Source organism: Erythrolamprus reginae, chromosome 1 (genome assembly GCF_031021105.1).
Source record: "Erythrolamprus reginae isolate rEryReg1 chromosome 1, rEryReg1.hap1, whole genome shotgun sequence".
Classification (NCBI taxonomy): Eukaryota; Metazoa; Chordata; class Lepidosauria; order Squamata; family Dipsadidae; genus Erythrolamprus; species Erythrolamprus reginae.
Genome location: NC_091950.1, coordinates 311,852,090 through 311,875,428, shown reverse-complemented (window position 1 = coordinate 311,875,428; position 23,339 = coordinate 311,852,090). Strand labels below are relative to the sequence as shown.

General features: G+C 37.0%; 1 protein-coding gene across 2 annotated transcripts in view; it reads left to right on the top strand.

Moving 5' to 3' along the window:
• The window catches only part of STX7 (syntaxin 7), a 37,416-nt gene extending 19,249 nt beyond the window's left edge, over positions 1-18,167 (top strand). For both annotated transcript variants that reach the window (XM_070733534.1, XM_070733535.1), the window contains exons 3-10: positions 4,267-4,336; positions 4,923-5,013; positions 8,563-8,700; positions 9,549-9,601; positions 10,248-10,338; positions 11,456-11,528; positions 15,359-15,441; positions 16,528-18,167. In XM_070733534.1, coding sequence (XP_070589635.1) covers positions 4,267-4,336; positions 4,923-5,013; positions 8,563-8,700; positions 9,549-9,601; positions 10,248-10,338; positions 11,456-11,528; positions 15,359-15,441; positions 16,528-16,623 — 695 coding nt within the window. In that variant the 3' untranslated portion in view covers positions 16,624-18,167. The remainder of the gene's footprint in view (positions 1-4,266; positions 4,337-4,922; positions 5,014-8,562; positions 8,701-9,548; positions 9,602-10,247; positions 10,339-11,455; positions 11,529-15,358; positions 15,442-16,527) is intronic.
• The last annotated feature ends 5,172 nt before the right edge of the window (positions 18,168-23,339 follow it).

Genomic DNA, 23,339 nt, shown 5'->3' with positions numbered 1-23,339 from the left:
TCGATTACCATATATTTATTTAGGTTTGTAAGGCAATCCATCTCATTGTCATAACTCTAGGTTGCCTTTTTAAATTGTTGTGAGCTACCAAAACGGCATAACAACAAATATACAATTGGAAATCAGGATAAAACTATAAACAACTATCAAAATCCAACATCAACTCAACTACTTCACAGGCTCCAGCATATATTCCATCGTTGTGAGAGAGTTTGCAGTGCTAAGCATCTTTGATGGTGTAATAATAAATGAAAGGAAGACATTTGTTACACGTAGGGCATGTAGTGTCTTAGTAATCTACTTGTGTGGGACCAACCAGCATCACCTATGATTAGGAACAGAGGAAGTTGCAACACTCAGGAGTTAAGACAACAGAGTGTTCCTCCCTGATTGAGGAACATAGAATGGCATTGGGTTAAAATAAATCTGATGCATATTGATCAACTAGATCAGTGATGGCGAATCTATGGCACGGGTGCCACAGGTGGCATGTGCAGCTATATCTGCTAGCTTTTGCCCTAGTTCAGCTCCAATGTGCATGTGTATACTGGCTAGCTGATTTTTGGCTGGCACAGAGGCTCTGGGAGGGCATTTTTGGCTTCCAGACAGCCTCCAGGGGGGATGGGGGAAGACATTTTTACCCTCCCCTGGCTCTAGGGAAGCCTTTGGAGCCGTGCAAGGGTGAAACATGGGCCTACTGGGCCCAGGAGAAGTTGGGAAACAGAGGGCCAGAGAGTCTCCGGGGTGGGGGAAAACTGTTTTTGCCCTCCACAGACATTGCATTATGGGTGTGGGCACCCTTTTTCGGCACCCGAGGGGAAAAAGGTTCACCATCACTGAACTAGATCTCTTTAATTAAAAATATAATAGAACAACATTTGAATCCAGCCACTAACAATTCCCTCCCTCCCCCCAGTATTCAATATTTAAATTCTTTCCTTTTTCAACTTCTGAACTCCAAAATTGGAAAAGTCCTTGAGTAAGAATGACAGGGAGGGTAAACACAGGCAATTAGATTATGCTGTTGACACAATTTTGTATCTAACCTTACTACTGTGATTTATTAACTTCTGAATCTAGATTGAACAAGATTCAGTTCAAGGGTCATGGAACACTCACATGGAATGGACACTAGGAATTTATCTTAAAAAATGCACACAAATCAACGCAACTGCAAAACTATGGTTCCTTCTTTATTTAAAATGTAGCAAGATGGTTGATATAATTAATTCCCCTTGATTGAATGTCATTCTGTGCATATAATACTTTCATCCTATGTAGCTGGCAAGGGAGTTGTGATAGTTATTACCTAATGCAAAGCCCTTGTGTGTTATTTCTGGTCATAAAAACATTGTAATTTTTATAATGTTCAGTTAATAAAATCTGCTCTTAAATATAGTCATATAGACTTCATGACTATCAAAGAAAAGAAGAAATTAGTAAAATTAAGGAGGCAAACCAGGCAGGAAACATGACCAGATGAGCTATTTTTGTAAAGCTATATTAACATAATCATGCAAATATGAAATTACAACTTTCCTGCCATCTTTACAGCCTGAGAAACTAGGGAGGGCCCCTTCTGAGCCTCTTACTCTGTCCATTGTTCAGCTCTGGCTATGTTCTTTGCCCCATAATTCAAGATCTTTCCCACATATCATTACAGAGTGCTTCTTTACATAGTCTTATTCCTTGGGACTTTTAGCTGTCACTGGTAATCTGATATACAGTACTAAATATTCCTATTTTATAAATTAAAGATGAATATATTGATTACGTTCAGATATCTTGATGAATCAGAATGCCTTGACTGAGGACATAGTAAACTTTCATCCATATGGTAAAAATCCAATAAATAATAATAATACTGTAATATGCGAATTTAGTCATTACTGTTGATAATACCTATTAAGTGGATCAGAAGAAAGGAAACTTCATTTTATAAAATAACCATATTACTATCTTTAAAAAACCAAACATATTTCAATTTAATTAACAGTTTATGATTTAGCAATGTCTTAGATACTAACTTAATAGTTGCTATTGTGTGTAGTACAGGAATAAAATGATGATGATGATATTTAATTAGAGTCGTCTGGTACCCTGAGCATCATTGACATCTTTTAGAAGTAATATTACGAAACTGTTTTTCTCTCTGTTTTTCTCTCGGATGTGCAGAACAAAGGAACAGTAATGATGCAAAGCTGTTTTATATTGATCAATGTCAGACCATCATTCATTAGAGGTTTTTTCAGTTTTATCTGTAGGGTGTAGTGCAATGGCGGGTTGCACTTAACTGCATACTGGTGCGCTGCAGGTGCAGCCTACTGATTTGGGTGCGTGCGAGCGTCCTCTCACATGATTTTGCTTCTGCGCATGCACAGAAAGCAAAAACATGCCAAGATCTCATAAGGGGATGCTTACGCGTGTGCAATTTTGGTGATTTTTTTTACTTCCATGCATGCGCAGGAGCAAAAAATTGCCAAAATGTCACACGTGCAGTGTCCCTTTGTGACATTTTGCTTCTGCACATGCTCAGAAAGAAAAAGAGGCCCCAAAATTCAGAAAAGTCTGTGGGATGTTTTAAGAATTAGTTTAAAATATTCTGGGAGGAATGGTAACAGTCTTAATTTGTCTTTACATTTTTTTATTTTAAATTCACATTTGAATATGAACTACTAAAATCCTGCTAAATTTGATTTTAACCATAGCATAAAATATAGCTAATATAGTTTCACAAACCTAGGATATTTTGAATAGCTTTCCCCACCCCGACCTTCTTGCAGATCAAATATTCTGTGGCTTGGCATGATCATCCGATTCATACTAATTTTCCAGAATATATGTTAACCATGTTGAATTCTTGAGTAAATTTATTCTATTTCCTCTGCCTCCAGTGTATCTGTCTAGTGTTCAAATTTAACACAACTGGTAAGCATCAGTTTGGGGGTGTCAATTTCAGTACTGGAAGTGGATTCTAAATTCAAAAATAAAAAATATTACTTGCCATTGATAGAGGTTATTGCAACTCAGCCACTGCTTTTTATGTGTGATTACCAAATACAAATATTTTCATTCTTGATTTCATGTACCAATTGACGTAGGTAGAAATTCTTGTGAGCATATCCCATAATTTGTGTACATTTAGGTGAAGTTTTGGATTTTTTAAAGATAGGAGGTGACATTAGGTCACCTCCATATACAATCCATCTTTCCTTTTGTTAAATTATAAGTAAACTCTACATTTTAGGGGATGAAGAGCCAGATTCAAAATCTTTTATTTTCCATTATTTATTACATCTGTAGTATATTCATTGCCTGAAATAATATAGTCAGTCCTTGTTATGGATTATAATATAGTCATTCCTTGTTATGAATTTGGGCCTTTCTCTCAATCTGTTTTGATATACATTTCTTGTTCTTTTAACATAAGATTGAATATAGGAAATTATTGATATCCAGTAAGAATTTTCTTAAGCATTTGGTATTTATGTAGCATCAGTTCTAATTAAAATGGTAAGCAAGTTGGAAAAGGTGATTTGAAAAGGTTCAGCTTTCCTGGTTCAGTTATACCATTATCTATGGCAGTGATTTTCAACCTTTTTTGAGCCGCGGCACATTTTTTACATTTACAAAACCATGGGGCACATTGAGTTGGGGGGGGGGGGAGGCGGCTAAAAAAATATTGGACAAAAAAATTCTCTCTTCCTCCCTTTCACTCTATTTCTCTCTCCCTCTTTCTCTCCCTTCCTCTTTTTTTTCTCTCTCCATCCCTCTTTCTTTCTCTCTTCCTTCTTTCCTCTTTTTTGCTCTCTTTCTCTCTCCCCCCATCCCTCCCTCTATGTCTTTCTCTCTCCCACCTTCCCTCCCTCTCTTTCTCTCTCTCTCTCTCTCTCTCTTTCTTTCTTTCTTTCTCTTGCTCTCTCTCTTGTTCTCTTTCTCTCTCTCTTTCTTTCTCTCTCTTGCTTGCTTTCTCTCTTGTTTGCTTTCTCTTTCTCTCTCTTTCTTTCTCTCTCTCTCTCTTGTTTTCTTTCTCTGAGCTTCACGGCACACCTGACCATGTCTCGCGGCACACTAGTGTGCCCCGGCACACTGGTTGAAAAACACTGATCTATGGTATGTGCACGTGTATCACAATAGTTGTGTTGAATTGGATTTCCCCCAACTCTGTTAACTAGTATATATTTCTGAAGTTTCAATTAGGGATGCATGACATTGGGGTGGAACTGTATCATTTAAAAAATCTCTTCCTCTTCCATTCCCAAACAGCTGCAGAAATACAAAGAGTACTGAATCAACTTGGAACCCCACAAGACACACATGAATTTCGACAGCAGCTGTAAGTGCTTCATGAGATGACCTTTCATTGGGTTGCATTGTAGATAACTTCTCAATAAGTGCTGGGAGCTTATCAAAGGCATCTTGAAAACATTTGAGAACAAATGAAAGAGAGGGAGCGAACATATTGACATGTTAATACATCAAGTATATTGTTGGCATTGCCAAACACCCAGATGGGGGGCGACCCCACTATTGAGCTAATAAAAGCCATCAAATTGATTCAGAAAGTTTGAACTACATGTTTGGTACCTTCAACATTTATCATTGAAGTTACAGTCAAGCTGCAACAAACTCCAAATGAAGAGTTTGTGAGTCTCTCTGTGTATAAATACTAAATTTGATTTGTGGAGTTCATGTCAGCAATTTTGATCAATTTACTTTATGAAGTAAAAATTTACTTTATGAAGTGTAATCTACTCTAGCACCATTCAGCTCTCTGTTCTTTATTTGTGCATGAAATAAAGCCAGGAGTTATTTTAAATATATTCAGTAATATCTATTTTCCAAAGATTTATCTTAAAGACAGTTGATATAGTAATGTTTGTAAAATAACTCAGCAACTCACCTGTAACTTTCTGTTTTAGGCAACAAAAGCAGCAATATACAAACCAACTTGCCAAAGAGACAGACAAATACATAAAGGAATTTGGATTTTTGCCTTCAATAAGTGAACAGGTATATGACTGTAGTATTTGTATAAACAGTTCATTATAAAGTTGTTATTCTTTAAGTATGTGGTATGTACTTGGAAGCATTGATTCTAGCAAAACATATTTTAAAAAGTTGGTATATTTGTCATAATTAAGAAGCTAGATATTTCTGAACTGCTTTGATTATAAATTGACATGCTGATTGTAATCATTGTATAAACAAACTGTAAAATTGTGCATTCATCATATTGATCTTATTGAGCTTAAAATATGCCCTGAATTGCAGAGAGTATCCCGAGTTGGCATCTAAAACACACTTAGCTGAATCTGGAGCAAACATGTTTTATTTGGAATATGCAATTTTGTGAATGTCAATGGTTACAAAAAACCAACAACATTTGCAACATAACAGTCTAATAATAACACTATAACAAATATTTAGAACTACCTTAATATCATAACCTGTAAATGTGGACTAGGTGGCTTTTTTTGGTGAATTAAAAAGGTCCAGAATAGCTCCTTCCCAAAGTTGCCCCTTTTTTTGACGAGTACTGCGCAGGATGTGTGTTAAACATGAGATATTTATTTATTTTTTCATTCATTCATTCATTCATTCATTCAAAACGTACAAGACAGCAGGTATTGGTATGAACATAAACAAAAGCAAAATAGGAACAGGTAGATTTGGACATTAGGACAGTAAGACAGGGACAGTAGACAGAATGCATGCCCCTTACAGACCTTTTAGGAATGGGGTAAGGTTGAAAAAGCAAAGCTGGCTGAGGAATTCTGGAAGTTGAAGTCCACAAGTCTTAAAGTGACCAAGGGTGGAGACCCCTGCCCTATAGCATAGAATCTTTTCAAAACAGCAATAATTTACTTTGCAAATACTGTTGTATAAGTAGTTTCACTTACTCTTGGTTAAAAAAAAAAGTTTAACCCATTGCTTTCTTCTACATATTCGCTTCCACCTCATGCTGCCTTTTCTAAATTAATAGTAATTGCCAACTATTGCTTTGACTAGGCTGGGGAAAAGAATTTTAACAAATCTTCACATAAAAAAAAAAGTGAGATTGGATTTAACCCCTTGAAATGTGGCTGTATTATTCTGAGGTGAAAACAGGTGGTGGAAATGTTTGCACATCCCTCCTGATAACTATTCTCTTGGGGGATGTTTATGTAAAAGACATATAGCATTAACATTTGGTTTCATTTGGTTTGGGCTGTAAATAGCCTCCTGTGCTTTTGAGAAAGCAGAAGTTAGATTATTCAAACTTTTCCATTTAAGACCATCCCACATACATGTGTTAAAAACAGATGTTCAGCATATCGGTGAAGTGTGTTTAATTAATTAATTAATTGGTTAGTTAAAACAAATTTATATGGCCACTTATATTATAAGGCAGCTTACAACATATAAAAATCCAGAACATAAAAACCTATAATAGCAACAGCACTTAGACTTATATATCATGCCCCAGTGCTTTAGAGCCCTCTATAAATAGTTTTACAGAATCCGCATATTGCTACCAACATTCTGAGTCTTTATTTTATTGATCCCAGAAGGCTGGGAGGCTTCAGTTAACCTTGAGCCAGTCAGGATCAAACTCCTAGCAATGAGCAGAATCATTCTGCAATTCTGCATTCTAACCATTGTGCCAGCTCCCTATAACCCTCACCCATAGCCCATGGCAGCAGCAATACAATTAAATAATTAATTGATCCCTTCTCCATTCATGGTCCCCAAACCCCCTGAAAAACCATATTTTTGGATTTTTCAGAAAAGCAACATGGTGGCTGTTGATAGAAGAGGCTACCACTGAAAAGGTCCTTCTTGTACAATCCCACCCATTGTACTTCCAAAATCAATGAGACTCTGACTTCTTATATATTTTTTGCATTCCTATTTACCTATCTGCCAGATGTAGTATGTACGGTAGAAGGACTAGAACCAAAGAAACCCAGGTTGAATTATCTACTATGTACTTGTCAATCCTCTTATTGATAACTTTAATTAGTTATCTGCCCATGTTTCCCCCAGATGCAGCAATTAGATGCAATCTCCACATTCATCACCTTGAACTTTTAAAACATGGGTGACAAACTTGCCGTCATGTGATATATCATGAATTTTTCCCCTTCGGGGAACTAGTGTGAACCTGGCCTCCATGTGACGCATGGGCTACTAGTTTGACACCTAAAGAAAAGGCAGGATATACATGTGATTAATAAATATTCTAAGTAGTTTGGGATAGGAGCTACCAGAATATGGATACCTTTGGGTAAGTTGAGTCACAATTACCCAAAATAGATGTCTATTTGAACTGGTTTGGCAGCCCTTAATAGCTGTACCCATGTCCATTTAAATGTCAAAACATACTTATACTAAATAATTATACTATACTTATTAACATCCAGGGATACTATAATAATAGTTGACCTTGTTATAAATCATCACCATCATCATTTAACGACCCAGTAACCTCTTGCAGGGTGGAGTCTGGGGAACTGAATGGGGCTAGCAGGGTGTTTTAATGGCCGGATGCCCTCCCTGTCCCCAATGCAGAGTTTTGATCAGCAGATATATTCTCAGTGTGCCCAGAGAGAGAAATATCTGTCTCTACTTAGGATCGACCACACAGCCTCCTGACCATGAGGCAGTAACACCACCTGTAGGCTACTGCACCACTCTACCTTGTCATAACGATGGTGAAGAAATTATTTTACTTGCATTTTAATGTGAACTTCATCTCCACTTCTCTATATTCCCTGAAATATAGTTATATCCACATATCCCCATTATTCTAGATTTTTCAAAAGTCTCGAAAAAGAATGGAAGAAAATGTGTGTGTTGGAATGTGCATGAAAGTGAACACATTTTTTCTGCAACATTAAAAAGAATTGCAAATAGATTAAAAAAATTAATGATTTGGGTTTTGTTCTTCTTGGCTGCTTTTGTTTTAACTTTTATAATGTTTGTAATTATTTTTCCTTTAATTCAATTTTGTTAACCACCCGAAGTCACTTGTTGAAATTGGCGACCATCTAAATGAATAGATAGATAGATAGATAGATAGATAGATAGATAGATAGATAGATAGATAGATAGATAGAGATAGGAGTCAAAAGAAACTGAAATATATTCAGCAAAAATGTGTTTTACGCATGAACACACACATACATACACATATAATATATATATTACTTTTACATGCATATACTTTTTTAAAATCATATACTTCATAAAATTACATAAAAATAATTGGGGGAAGATGATTGCAGAATATATTGTAGTCATAGTGGCTGCATTTTTACCAGTTTGACATTCATTTTAAAAAAGGGTTTGATTTCCATTGGAATGAAACATTCCAATAGGAAAATTCTTTGCTGGATTCACACATTACATTACATAATGGTATCGTATGATCTGTGAACCCAATCTATATGTGTATACCTGTCAAATTCTAATACTAAAACATGTATAAAATGAAAATTCTCCAAACTTCAGATAAGTTAAAGAACTGGTTTGCAGTGAAATTATTTTAATGTATTTGCTTGGCTTCCTTTTTTTTAGCGACAGAGAAGAATTCAGAAGGATCGACTAGTGAATGAGTTTACCACAGCGCTTACAAATTTCCAGCGGGTCCAAAGACAAGCTGCTGAGAAGGAGAGAGAATTTGTAGCAAGAGTTCGAGCCAGTTCTAGGGTATCAGTAAGTATAATTAATTAATCCACACTTTCTTTTATGTACACTGAGAGCATATGCTCCAAAGACAAATTCCTTGAGCGTCCAATCATACTTGGCCAATAAAGAATTCTATTCTGTTGTATTCTATTCCATTCCATTCTATTTTTTTCAGAAAGAGATTGTCTTTATATACAAGAACATTATATTCACAACTATCAATTGCAAAATATGTACAAACAAGAGATGCTTTCATGGTCATGATGGTATAAATTAAATAAGTAGCACGTTATATTCTTAAGGCACAATACCTTCTTCCCCAGACTGTACAGGGTTTAAATGTTTCCCTATACTTTTGTCTGATCACTGCAACAGTTATTCTATTATTCTATTCTATTCTATTCTATTCTTTCACTAATTCTGGAAAATAATGAAAGAAGTAGAATAGATGCTACCATTTATTTTCTTGTTTCAGTGTGTGTTTTAGAATGAATTACGGTATTAATATCATTTCTGTGCAATCCGTTACTAATGTCCATTTAGGAAATTCAATAACAGTTGGTCAAATACCAGATTTTCTGCAATTGCAATAAATTATACATTAGATAAATAGTTTGAGACAAGAGGAAATAACAACTTAAGAGATTTTTTTTTGTGTCCTGGAATCATGCCACCCCAAATCAGATCTGGTGGGCCAAAAGGGAAAATTCTCAGCCATATTTTTATGTGTGGGATTTACAGACATCTGAATGGAATAGTTAACACTGTGTTGACTATTTTCACTGATTAAGTGCTGAACTCTTGCTGGTGAGCATTGAAGTACATTCAACTCCCCTTCCAAAGCTGTAACTTGTTATTTTTATATCACTTGACAGGGTGGTGCCCCAGAAGAAAGTTACAAAGAAGGAACCCTTGTGTCTTGGGATAGGTAAGAAAAATGATAAAATCATTGTACTTTTAAAAAATTAAAGTATGGGAAAAAAAGCCCTGTATTTAATTTTAGTAGAAAAGGACACTGGACTTCTTTCATGAAAGATTGAAGGATTGGATTCTTAATATGTAAGAATATTGGGAGGATTGCTTACACCTAGTACTTACAGTACTTTGAGGTTACAGATCTCTGAATTTATGGTGCATCACTTTTAATAGAGTAGAGACACCCCTTAATTTTGGGGAAGAAAGATAGGGGGGGGGAATCTACCTACCAGGTATTCATCTGGCTAGGGTACTTAGTCTGGTCAGCTTCAGCACATTATTTTATCCCCTGGTTAGGGCTGAAAAAAATCTTTTTTGGAGGGAGTAGCAATGAAAACAAGTCTGCAAAGTCTTAGGGCTGGAAAAAAACCTTCTTCGGAGGGAGTAGCAATGAAAACAAGCCAGGAAGAGCTGGGAAGATTGTTAACACTTGGTTAGGGCTGGGAGCTTCAAAAAAGCTACATTCAGAGTAAAGGATGCACCCAAATTTTTAGCCTCTTTTAAGGGGGAAAAGGTGCCTCTTATACTCTGAAAAACACGATATATATGTTCTATGTATGTGTGAGGCATAATGTGTTCTGTTTATTTTTAACCCAAAGCCAACCTCAGACCCAAGTACTAGATGAAGAAATCACAGAAGATGACCTTCGGCTCATTGAAGAGAGAGAATCGGCCATTAGGCAGCTGGAGGTGAGCACTGGCTGGTGAGATCAAGAACAAGATGTTATTTATTTATATTATGTCCATGAACTAAAAGAGCTCGAGATGGAACATATTGACCTTTAAGTTATTTGTTCCTTATAATTAATAAATGCACCATTACTCAGGACATCACATAGCATTCCCTACTTTACAAGAGCTTAAAGTTTGCTTTCTTTCTGGATATCAAATGCCATTAAAATGGTCTTTCATGATCTTGAAAATCTGCTAGGATGTCAATTCCCATTAGAAGTTAGAGTCTGACTCCTAAAACAAATGAATTTCTCCAGTTTTGGGGTAAATACTTCTATAGAATACCCTAAGCATAATCCACACATTCAGCAGAGAATTTGCTAAGACAAAAGTACATCCAATAGTAAAATCCAGAGTCTTTGAATTTAATTAAGGCTTTGGAACCAGAGGTACTAGATACTTCTGTCCCCGTTATTGTTGTATGATATAAACAAGAAATGAATAATTGCTTCAGAATTCTTCTATGTTTTGTAGTGTTACTCAGGATGTCTGTGATTTATAAATCATTTTATTGGAAAAATTAAAATTATATTTTTAAAAAGGTAGGAAATGAACATAACCATACTGATGCTTATATTCAGCATTTGAAACACGTTTATTCTACTTTGTACTTTGTGATTTTTGTCATTCAATTTTTGCTTTTAATTAAACAATATGCATACCAATGTACAAAGGCTGCTTATGCCTGTGATATTGATACAGCTCTCTCTCTCTCTCTCTCTCTCTCTCTCACTCTCTCTCTCTCTCTCACACACACACACACACACACACATACATACACACGCAAACACACATTTCACTCTTATTTATATATAATCTCAATGAGCAACCCATTTATAATTTTCCCCCTACCCTTCAAATTTACATTCTCCAGGGGTGGTTTTTCTACTTTTCTCAAACATGCCATATCCCAAATTGAAAATTGCTTCCAAACTAGCTGTCTCACCAAAACATCTCCGTCTTCCATCTTGTTTCCTTTTCTCCCTTCTTTCTATTCTAATTTGCTTGCGGTTTATTCCTGTGATTGCATTGTTTGGTGCTGAACATTGTTTTAATACAGTTTCTTTCTTCGTAGTCAGACATTCTTGACATAAATGAAATATTTAAAGATTTGGGGATGATGATTCATGAACAAGGAGATGTGATAGGTAAGCAAAGGTCAACCTTTTGAGATTTTGCTCTTTTTTTGCCACGTTTTGCATGCTAGTTATATTGTATTAGCTTTTACAAATATATATGTAGCAATTGAGGAAAATCTAGACTTAATTGGGAAAAGACTTGCATTAAGTGGGTCTCAACCTTCCTAATGTTGTGACCCTTTAATACAGTTCCTCGTGTTGTGGTGACCTCCAACCATAAAATAATAAAATTATTAGGAAACTCAGGGATGGATTCTAACTTACTTGCTTCCTTCTGTGCTGTGCGGCCGTGCATCATAGGCACACATGTGCTTTCCATGTGCATGCATGTGCAATGCCAAATTTTAAAGAAACAAATTACCAAAAAAAGAGAGCCAAAAATAAGATGACAACACATGTGCAGTGCCAGAAATTTGGCTTCTGTGCATGCTTGGAGGTTTCCATGGTACAGATTTTTTTTTGCAGTACTCTATTTGCATGGGCGTGAACCCTCCTGGAGGCAGAGGAGCGATGCCTCGGTTCCTAAGACCATCAGAAATATGTTTCCAATATCTCAAGGGTTGCCACAAAGAAGAAGGAGTCAACCTATTCTCCAAAGCACCTGAGGGTAGAACAAGAAGCTATGGGTGGAAACTAAACAAAGATAAAAGTAACTTAGAACTAAGGAGAAATTTCCTGACAGTCAGAGCAGTTGATCAGTGGAACAGCTTGCCTCCAGAAGTTGTGAATGCCCCAACACTGGAAGTTTTTAAGCAGATGTTGGATAACTGTCTGTCTGAAGTAGTGTAGGGTTTCCTGCCTAAGCAGGGGGTTAAACTAGAAGACCTCCAAGGTCCCTTCCAACTCTGTTGTTGTTGTTGTTGTTGTTGTTGTTGTTGTTGTTGTTGTTGTTGTTGATAGGCACAGTCTCTTAATTCTCCTATTATCACTTCTTGTTGTACACTGTTTCCTGCCTTTACCAGTATGATTTTGTAGTGACATCTTCAAAAACTTAGAAATGCTACCTTTGGTTAAGTTGTGTTAGTACATGGTACATAATGGTATTTGTGGTTGCCATGTATGTTAAACTACCAATTGTAGTTTGCATTTGTTACAGTTGTAATATCTCTTTAAGGATTTTGGCTGGCTCGCCATAAGAGGGCGCCAGCACTCTCTCCTGTTGATGACATTGGATAGCTCATTTGCTTTTTTGCCTTTTTCCTTGAGGGGGGGAGTATTTTTCTGCTTCGTGCTGCTTTGTGCAGTTTGTTGATTATTTCTGCTTTTTGCGTGTAGATATGTATATATATATGTAAATAATACTTGTTTAGCATACTAAATCTGTGTCGTTACTGGCTGTACCACACATCCACACTCTTCCTTAAACTTTGGATATATCAAAGGTCTCGCAACCTAGCTGCACCGAGACATACCAACAAGTTGCCACCAACTTTTCTTCTTATTTCTTTAGAACTGTGGCCTTGTTCACCAAATAGGGTCTCCTGCTCCAGCAGATGACCTGCAAGGTCCCTTCCAACTCTAATAATAATTTTTTTAAAGTGTTTTCCGATAGTCTTAGGTGACCTCTGTGAAAGGGGCGTTTGACCTCCAAAGCTATCACCACCCACAGGTTAAGAACTGCTTAAGAGAATATTTGGTACACCAGGATCTGAAGCAAGGTTGATTTAAAAAGCTTAGTTGCCTCATGGTTCTTGAACATATTATATAGCTAGGATGAGAGTTTTAGCTCAAATTACATGGGAGGGGCAATTGATTAGGGAATGCCTTGTTCAATTTCAGTATAATATCATCTGTCATGCCGGTACCTTCATGTAACAGCAGGTGCTCCCTTTCTTTGGGAACAAGAATATTCAAGAGCTAGAATTTATTAAATTGCTCCCTAGAATTTTTCTGGTTTTACTCTATAGAGAGTTCAGATCAGAGAATTAAAATGACAAGGATGCATAGCAGAATACATAAAAGTATTCCAAGTTTAATTAGAAGTTTTAAAAAAATAATATCATGCACCAAATATATGAGCAATGACTTTTTAAAAGTCTCTTTCATTACATGGTTTATATATTGCTCATTTTAAAGAAATAGTTGTGATTATTATACAGGAAGTGAGATCCTTAATAAAAAGAATTACAGCATATTGGAAACTGTGATTAAAAACAAAAACAACAATGGCTTCTACTAAAATGCCTGTCATTTATGGATTCTTTTTCTTTCCTCCACCCCTTAATTTACATGTATTCAACATAGCTTCTCCCCTTTTGAAGTGTTTAGTCTCTTTCTCTGTCTTGGCTCTTATTGTTCGAGACAGAAAGCACGTTTCCCTGGTATCAGGATACTGTTATTGGCATTTCCTGCTGCATCAGGCACAAGTACTCCTCGACTTATGACCACAGTTGGCCAAATTCCTATTGCTAAGGCAGTTGCTAAGTGAATTGTGCCTTTTAGCCATGGTTGTTAAGTGAATTACTGCATTGGTTGAGTGAATGATGCAGTCCTTAAACAAATCCAGCTAAGCCCATTGACTTGACTTATCAATAGCCAGCTGGGAAGGTGATCACATGACTGCAGGACATCTTGATTGCAACCATCATACATACTTAGTTCCCAAATTTTGACCATGGGGGTGCAGGAAACATTACAACCAGTAGCGAGTTGCTACCGATACAGATAAGAACAGTGCACTGGTAGCGCGTGTGTGTGTCCCAGCATGTTTTTGCTCCTGCGCATGTGCAGGGACCAATATCTCAGGGGATGCGCACAAGAGAGATTTTGTCAATTTTTTGCTTCTGCGCATGTACAGAAGCAAAAGAAATTGCTGAAATCTCTCTTGTACACGAATCCCCTCATGAGATTTGGCTTCCTGTGCATGCATAGAAGCAAAAATACATTGTGATGCGCATGCATATAGGCAAAGCAAACCTGAATGCACAGCTCACCGGTAGCGGCAGGAATTGGAATCCGCCCCTGAGTCCTTGGAGAGGGGAGGCATACAAATCAAATCAAATCAAATCAAATCAAATAAATAAATAAATAAATAAATAAATAAATAAATAAATAATAAATAAATAATAAATAAATAATAAATAAATAAATAAATAACAACGGTTATAAGTGCAAGGACTGATCATAAGTCACTTTGATCAGTGTTGTCATAACTTTGAATACTGTTAGCAAATGGTTGTAAGTCCAGGACTACCTGTATTGGAAGAGATGTGATGGCTCAGTGGCTTAATGATGCTGGAGATGGTTTTTGCTCCAGAGGTTTGAGGTCTAACAACAGTCACCTCAGCTTCTGTCCACCTAAATGTTTAAAAGCACGTTCTATGTGAATAGATAAAACAGGTACCACTTTGGTGGAGGGGTCGAGCTGGTACTCCATGCAGGCAGTCAGATTCCTACCCTCTGAACCTTCCTGGTTGAGGCACAACCAGGGAATTCCAGAGAGAGAAGGGGCCTTGGATGAACACTACAGGAAGAGCGCTTATTTTTCTTCTGGTGCAAAGCCAACTCGCCCTCTTGTGGCGCACTATGGGAAGTGTGTGAGCATTTCTTACAATAGATTCAGTGCTTTGGCAACCAAGCTACTACTCTGCAATTGCACTGTAGTTTCCTGGCTGATGTAACAACACCATATGCTAATAATAATAACAATACCTGTATTGAAACATGTACCATTGTCCTTACTTTTTAATTTAATATTTTTTTTCAAATAATTGTTCTTAGGATTTATCTCCAAAGCAAAACGGATCTAAAAATATAAAGTCTCAGAGCAAGATGTTTCTGCATGCATGTCAACTGTAGAAAACAAATTGTAATGTTTTTTCCTCTCTCCTTTCTCAAAGATAGCATAGAAGCTAATGTAGAAACAGCTGAAGTCCATGTTCAGCAAGCAAACCAGCAGTTGTCAAGAGCATCGGAGTACCAGGTAAAGATTACCATAAGCAAAATATAATCCTCATTTAGTAACTGCAATTGGTTCTGATGACAGAGATTAAATGAAATAGTTGCTAAGTGAACATGTGACACAGTGAGGGAGAGAGAGAGATGCTACTACATCCCTGCTTACTGCTCTTTCATTTAGATAAAGTTCTATAGGGTCTTTGGTACTGTCTGACTTTGGTATTTGTCTTACAGAGGTTTCATTATCAAACTAGGTAACATAATCAGTAATATGTCTGCATTAAAATAACCAAGTTCAATGAGCACTAAAGACCTCTTGGTTCAACCCTGAGCTACAAAAATTCTCTTCTACAGATAACATTCTCTGGTATAACAATCTGGTACCTATCATATTTCTTCACCTCTTTTTGGCCTCTGGCTTACAAAATCAACTACATATTTCCATCATACTGGCACCATAATATTATGTGCACCTTTTATATAGTTTTACTACTGCTATCTATTTACAACAGTTTGCTTAGTGACCATTCAAAGTTACAGCACTACTGAAAAAAGTGACTTACAATTTTTTTTCACACTTATAACCATTGCAGCATCCCCATGGTCATGTGATCGAAATTTGGATGCTGCGCAACTGGTTCATATTTATGATGGATATAGTGTCCCGGGATCATGCAATACACCTTTTGTGTGTGTGTGTGTGTGTGTGTGTGTCAGGGTTTACATGCAAGGTCAGTGGGGAAGCCAAATTCATTTAACACAACCTTGTTAACAATTTAACAACTGCAGTGATTCATTTGACCACTGCAGAAAGAAAGGTCATAAAATGGGACAAACCTCACTTAATGGCTGTCTTGCTTAGCAACAGAAAATTTGAAATCAATTGTGGTCATAAGTTGAGGACTCCCTGTACCCTATGTCATATGTTAGTGAATAAATTTGTATAGAGGGAATCAAGAGCATAAAAGCCCAATATTGTAGCAGGCAAAAGCAACTTATTGCAGCACTCATTTGAGAGGGCAAGGGAATGGTTGCATGTGATCAAATGTGTGTTTCTATACCTTTGGAAAGTTAAACTAATAGTATCTTTTTTTTTCTTTCCTTCATTCAGCGTAAATCCCGGAAGAAAATATGTATCCTCATTGTTATACTTGTAGTAGGATTAACTGTCCTTGGGCTAATTATATGGGCAACAACAAAGTCATAGGATCAATTACACAAAAAGCTTCTGGTCATGTCCCATCGTGAAAGCTGTTCAGTAAATGATATGTCAAACTTGATAATTTCTGCTTTATCACAAGGTGCATTTTTAATCCAAGAGTGCTTTTTCTTGGCTTCTGTATTAGGATTAATTTGAAGTGATCACTTATATCTAATTCACCAATATTTAACCTTGGGATAGGCAAGTTTTTATATAGTACCTCTTTTGCATTTTTTTTCTCCTCTGGGCCAAACTACTTGCATACAAGGATAATTTTAGCTCATTGGACCAAGTGGATCAACCTTTTACACATGGATCAAAGGCTAGATAGGGAGTTGTGCGTGTGGCTGTCAGTTGTCAAACACCAATTTAAAATACCAATATAACTGCAACTTTTATCGTTTTACAAAGGCTGTCCTTCTGATGGAAATGTCATATGTCCTGTCTTTCAGCTGTCATGTATCATTGTTCATTGACTCACTCCATTAATCATAGAACAGTCTGCCCATTTAGCTCACACCATGCCAAGTTTAATCCTAATAGATTCTTAGAGAATGCCTCTTGTCATTTTCCAAAATGTGTTCTGCTGTTTTTCTTTTGCTTAAAAACATTTTCTTTCTATTGCCACATTTTTGGTGTATTAACATGGTACTGCAAGCCTGACCAATTCTCATTGAACAAGAAAGCTTGGGCAATGTAGATTTGTGGTGTGCAACTTTACAGTTGAGACTTTGGGACACACTTAAAACTAGTTGTTTGCACCTTAATTTATGCACTCCTTAGGTGGTTGAAGGTTGAAGTCTATGGGCATAGTTAATGTGTATAGCTGCACATTTACTGCAAATACCCATAGTTTGCACTTCTCTCTTTGTTAGTTAAGTTGCCACTGAATGGGGCAGTGGCAGTTCTGTGAGTGGATTGAATCATGGATCTGAAATCTTACATTCCTGTGTATATTTGTGAGGCACAGAGTCCCCAAGGAGTGGATGAAACTTTTAAACTGGGAGTGAAACAGTCCGATCATCTGGCTCTCTGTCTACATGACCTCAGATTAAAGGGGAAGATCTTGCGTAGAGCAATCAATAACAGTTTGAATTATACTTGAACTACTTCAATCAACTGCCACTACGAACAGCAGATCTTATATCCATTTTTTTAAAAATAAAGCCATTAATCCTCTTTTCCTCATCTTGTAACTACCCAGCTACTAAACCTTTTGATTTCTGAAGAATTATATACGGTTTAATTTTCTCAAGATTAAAAGTTTTTAAAATTGCTTTTTGGGGTGCCATTTTGAGATAACTTAAATTTAGAAAATTGTGATTTGCCAGCTAATCGGTTCTTTGCTTTTTCTAAAAAACAAATGAAATTGTATAAATTAAACTTATTAAATTACTGTATAAATGTTTCATTTTTTGTACAGCAGTTTGATAGAAAAGCAGCATTTACAGTATGAAGTCTTGAGACTTAAGATTTGGGGTGGGGTGGGGGGAAATGAACTAAAGCCAAACTTGGATGATATCATCTAAATAAAGATACCTTTAAAAGTGTTGCTGTTTATGTTTTATTGTTACAGTATATCTTATGTGTAACATTTTGAAAGGAAGTAATCCTAGGGTGAAACATCCTCCAGAACAGGGGTCTCCAAGCTAAGCTGGCTGAGAAATTATGGGAGTTGAAGTCCACAAGTCTTAAAGTTGCCAAGGTTGGAGACCCCTGCTCCAGAAAAAAGAACACCACCAAGGCTAATAAAAATAATACTGCATCATTTGAATTTACTGCAATTGTCCTGGTGGTGGTAGTGTTGTTACACTGGTTCTCTTTTATAGATGGGTCTCTGCCAATAGACCACAGCAATTTAGATAAAGATTATACATGCAATATTTCCCCTAGTGCACGGGATCAACTACAATTATGTTTGTCATTTTACAGGGAGAAAAAATGTAAAAACTGCATCACTAAGAACGATCTTGTCTAAATTCCTAAAAACACTTTAGAGCCTTAGGTGAACCAGAACACATTTTGATTGAATTCCCCGAACAAATATAGAATTGCCTAGAAAGTTAACATTGCATTCTGTTTGCGATGGGCCCAAAGATACATTACTAATCATTTATGATGAACATGAGCTCATGATGTCACCTTTATTTCATTCTCCACCCACTGCTGAATCATCATTACTTGTTTGATTTTGGAAGGGGTAACTAGCACTCATTTCTCAACACAAAGCTTGTACAGACAACTTTGGGCACTTTGGAGATACTGTGTATATGTGTGTGTGTGTGAGAGAGAGAGAGAGAGAGAGAGAGAGGTGTGAGAGAGATGTTTGTGTGTGTTTGTGTGTGAGAGAGAGATGTGATCCAAGATTCTAATCTACTCAACTCTAAATGGCCATTTTAGAACCTTTCTTCCTGTCCAGCGACTAGCCAATGCAAGTTTACATCTATTTTGTTCCAGCTATGTGAGAGACCCTCTGTTTTACTTCATTTTTTTTCCCTTGTGGTCTAGGCTTTACAAATAGGAAGATAAATCTAAAGGGAAGCTAGTATATTAAGAATCAAAGTTAATGTATTGTACTCTTGGAGGCCCCTTTAGATACAAGGCCAACTTTAGATATTTTGGTGTTGTAGGCAAAGCCATGTTCTGACACCCCCTATAGTTTGGTTCAACTTACTGATTCCTAAATTCCTAAATCTTGGGGTTTTTGTTTTAAAAAAAGCTTTATACTCAAGATTTTCAACCTTGGATAGGTTTTTCTTTTCCTCTGACATGTTCCTTATATTTAATGTTTTGCCCAATTTTAATTACATCAACTGTTTTCCTAGGCCAATAATTTTGCAAAATTATATTTGATCCTTGAATGGGCATGCTATGCAGAGATTGTACCATTACTACTTTTCACTTCTTTTATTGCGCATGTCGGAAGTCTTTAACATTGGCACTCCTAGGTTGCCAGTCATTCTTTCTCAGCCAACCCTCCTCACAGGATCGTTGTGGGGAAAATAGGAGGAGGGATGTTTGTTTGTTTGTTTGTTTGTTTGTTTGTTTATTATTTGTTTGTTTGTTTATTGATTTGATTTGATTTCTATGTCGCCCCTCTCCGAAGACTCGGGGCCACTTACAACATATAAAAAGCAGTAAATTACAATAAAACTAATCCAATTAAATTTAAAATTACATAGCTATCTAAAATCCCTAAATGTATTAAAATGTCTGTTCACTGTCTTGAGTTACTTATAAAGTAATAAAGGTGAGATTTTTAAAAATCTAACAATCTCTTCTCCCCCTTCCTCCCTTTTCAAAATAAATTGCCTTTTCTCCTGTCTCAAACATGAGATGGAAGAACTTTAAAGTCACTGTCGGAATAAACCATGTGCAATTCAGGGTGAATGCCTTTTTAATAGTTTTTTTTAAACTGGGAAAGTAAACACAAGAATAAGAGGGCGCAATCTGAGGTTAGCTGTGGGAAAGATCAGAAACAACGTGAGAAAATATTATTTTACTGAAAGAGTAGTAGATGCTTGAAACAAACTTCCAGCAGATGTGGTTGGTAAATTCACAGTAACTGAATTTAAACATGCCTGGGATAAACATATATCCATCCTAAAATAAAGCCTCTGTGAATTGCCTCACCTCTGAATTTTATCCTAAGATAAAATACAGGAAATAGTATAAGGGCAGACTAGATGGACCATGAGATCTTTTTCTGCCATTAATCTTCTATGTTTCTATGTTTTCTATGAATGCATTTCAGCAAATATAGCCACAGATCTATCTATGGATGACTTGAGCAATAAGGCAAATGAAGAACTTTTATATTTGGCATGAATTGAGTTCCTCCATCAACCAAAATTTAGTTGACTTTGGTGTGCCATAAAAGAGAAAGCCCCTTCATGGATTACTGCCTTGTCATGGCAAAGGGGCTTGCATAGCTCAATGAAGCTATGAGCTATGCTGTGCAGGGCCTCCCAAGACTGACAGGCCATAGCAGAGAGCTCTTACAACGTGATCCACTGGAAAAGGAAATGGCAACCCACTCCACAATACAATGGTACCTCTACTTAACTTAATTCGTTCCCTGACCAAGTTCTTAAGTAGAAAAGGTTGTAAGTAGAAGCAATTTTTCCAATAGGAATCAATGTAAAAGCAAATAATGCGTGCAAACCCATTAGGAAAGAAATAAAAGCTCAGAATTTGGGTGGGAGGAGGAGGAAGACGAAAAGGAGGAGAGCAGTCGCTACCGAAGGAAGGTGAGGGGAATCAAAAAAATCCAAAACTTTAAGGCTTAAAAAAAAAAGAGGGACTCTGAGGCAGCGAGGAGGAGCACGCATCTCCCATACATGCGGTGCAAGGCTGCCTTCCATACATTGCACCAGAGAGAGAAACCCAGGGGGATGAAAGGAAACTGGCCGGGCCTTCATGCCACTCTCAAATTTCCTGGAAAATTTTTCCAGGCTCGGATTCTTAAGTTGAAAATGGTTCTTAAGAAGAGGCGAATTTTTTTTGAACATCCAGTTCTTACACAGAAATGTTCTTAAGTAGAGGTATTCTTAAGTAGAGGTGCCACAATATTTGTTTGCTAACCAGTATGAGCCATACTGCGTACCAGTAGTGAAAATGGAGCTGCATGTGTAGCTCTGTTGGCGGTGTGCGTGCATGCATGCCCCAGCGAAAGTTTGCTCCTGCGCATGCTCAGGAAGTGAAATCTCATGAGAGGACGTGCAGGCATGAGATAGAAACATAGAAACATAGAAACATAGAAGCAGTTTTTGGAAGCTTATGAAAAGGGAGCTGCAAATAATATAGATGTAGTTGTTGATGATAAGGGGCAAACTAATAACGAAAATAATGTTCTTCGGGTAATGTGCACAAATGCTCGAAGCTTGAGCAACAAGCTCTGTGAATTAATGGCCATAATATCTAGAGATAATTTGGACCTGGTTGCCATAACTGAGACATGGTTTAAGGATTCTAATGAATGGGAAATATCCATACCAGGATATACACTGTATAGGAAGGATAGAATAGAGAGAAGGGGAGGTGGAGTAGCCATTTATATTAAAGAAAGTCTAAAAACAACACTAATTCAAAATACGTGTCAAGATCTAGAGACTCTCTGGATTTGCATGCAAAATAAAGAAGGTTCTGTCATTAGAATTGGGGTGATCTATAGGCCTCCAGGGCAATCCGAGGAATATGACAACAAGATGGTGGATGAAATTACCCAAATGGCAGTAAAGGGAGATATTGTGGTTATGGGTGATTTCAACATGCCTGATGTTGACTGGAATATCCCCAGTGCCCTTACATGCAAAAGTAAGAATATAGTAGAGGCCTTTACAGGAGCAGCTCTGGCACAGCTGGTTAAGACACCAACTAGAGGGGAGAATATTCTAGATTTAGTTTTTACGAATGGGAATTGGGTTTCAGATGTCAAGGTGGGAGAAAATTTAGGTTGCAGTGACCATCTATGTTTGTGGTTTGATGTAAAAACTCATTGTGAGCAATTCTATAATGCAACCAAAGTATTGGATTTCAGAAAAACAAATTTTAATGCAATGGGAGAATATTTAGATAATGAATTAAAGGGGAGGGATAAAATGGCAGGAGCGAGCATCCAGTGGACTGTATTAAAAAAGGCCATCTTAAAAGCCACTGGACTGTATGTAAGACAAATAACTAAAGGTAAAAGGAAGAAGAAACCGCTATGGTTTAGCAATGATGTAAGGGCTATAGTCAATGAAAAAAAGGCTGCCTATAGGAGGTATAAAGGGTCTGGAAGTATAGCTGATAGGGAGGTATATAAAATGAGACAGAAGGAGGCGAAACAGATAATATATGCTGCTAAAGCCTCAAAAGAGGAAGAAATTGCCAAATCTGTAAAGAAGGGGGATAAAACCTTCTTCAGATATATTAATGATAAGAAGAAGAAAAACTGCGGCATCACGAAGCTTAGTACCGGGAATAATACATGCATTAATGGGAATAAGGAGATCGCTGACCATTTCAATAGCTACTTCTGTTCAGTTTTCTCAAAAGACACCTTACAAAATAATACTATGGAGGGATATAGCATTGCTTCCAGCTGTACGGATTCAGCTCCAGTGATCTTAGAAGCCGATGTCTTAGAAGAACTTGAACGATTAAAGATAAATAAGGCAATGGGTCCAGATGGCATCCACCCCAGAGTTCTTAAAAAACTCAGATCTGTCATTGCTACCCCCCTGACTGATTTGTTTAACCAATCCTTGTTAACAGGAGAAGTTCCTGAGGATTGGAGAATGGCCAGTGTTGTGCCTATTCACAAGAAGGGCAGTAGAGAAGAAGCTGGTAACTACAGGCCAGTTAGCTTGACATCAGTTGTAGTTAAAATGATGGAGACTCTACTCAAAAAGAGGATAAATCAGCACCTAAAAAACAATAACTTATTAGACCCAAATCAGCATGGCTTTACTGAAGGCAAATCATGTCAGACTAATCTCATTGATTTCTTTGACTATGTCACAAAGGTGTTGGATGAAGGTGGTGCCGTGGATATTGCCTACCTGGACTTCAGCAAAGCCTTTGATACGGTTCCACATAAAGAGCTGATAGATAAATTAGTGAAGATTGGACTTAATCCCTGGATAGTTCAATGGATTTGCAGCTGGCTGAAGCGTAGACATCAGAGAGTTATTGTTAATGGCGAGTATTCTGAGCAGAGTCAGGTTACAAGCGGTGTG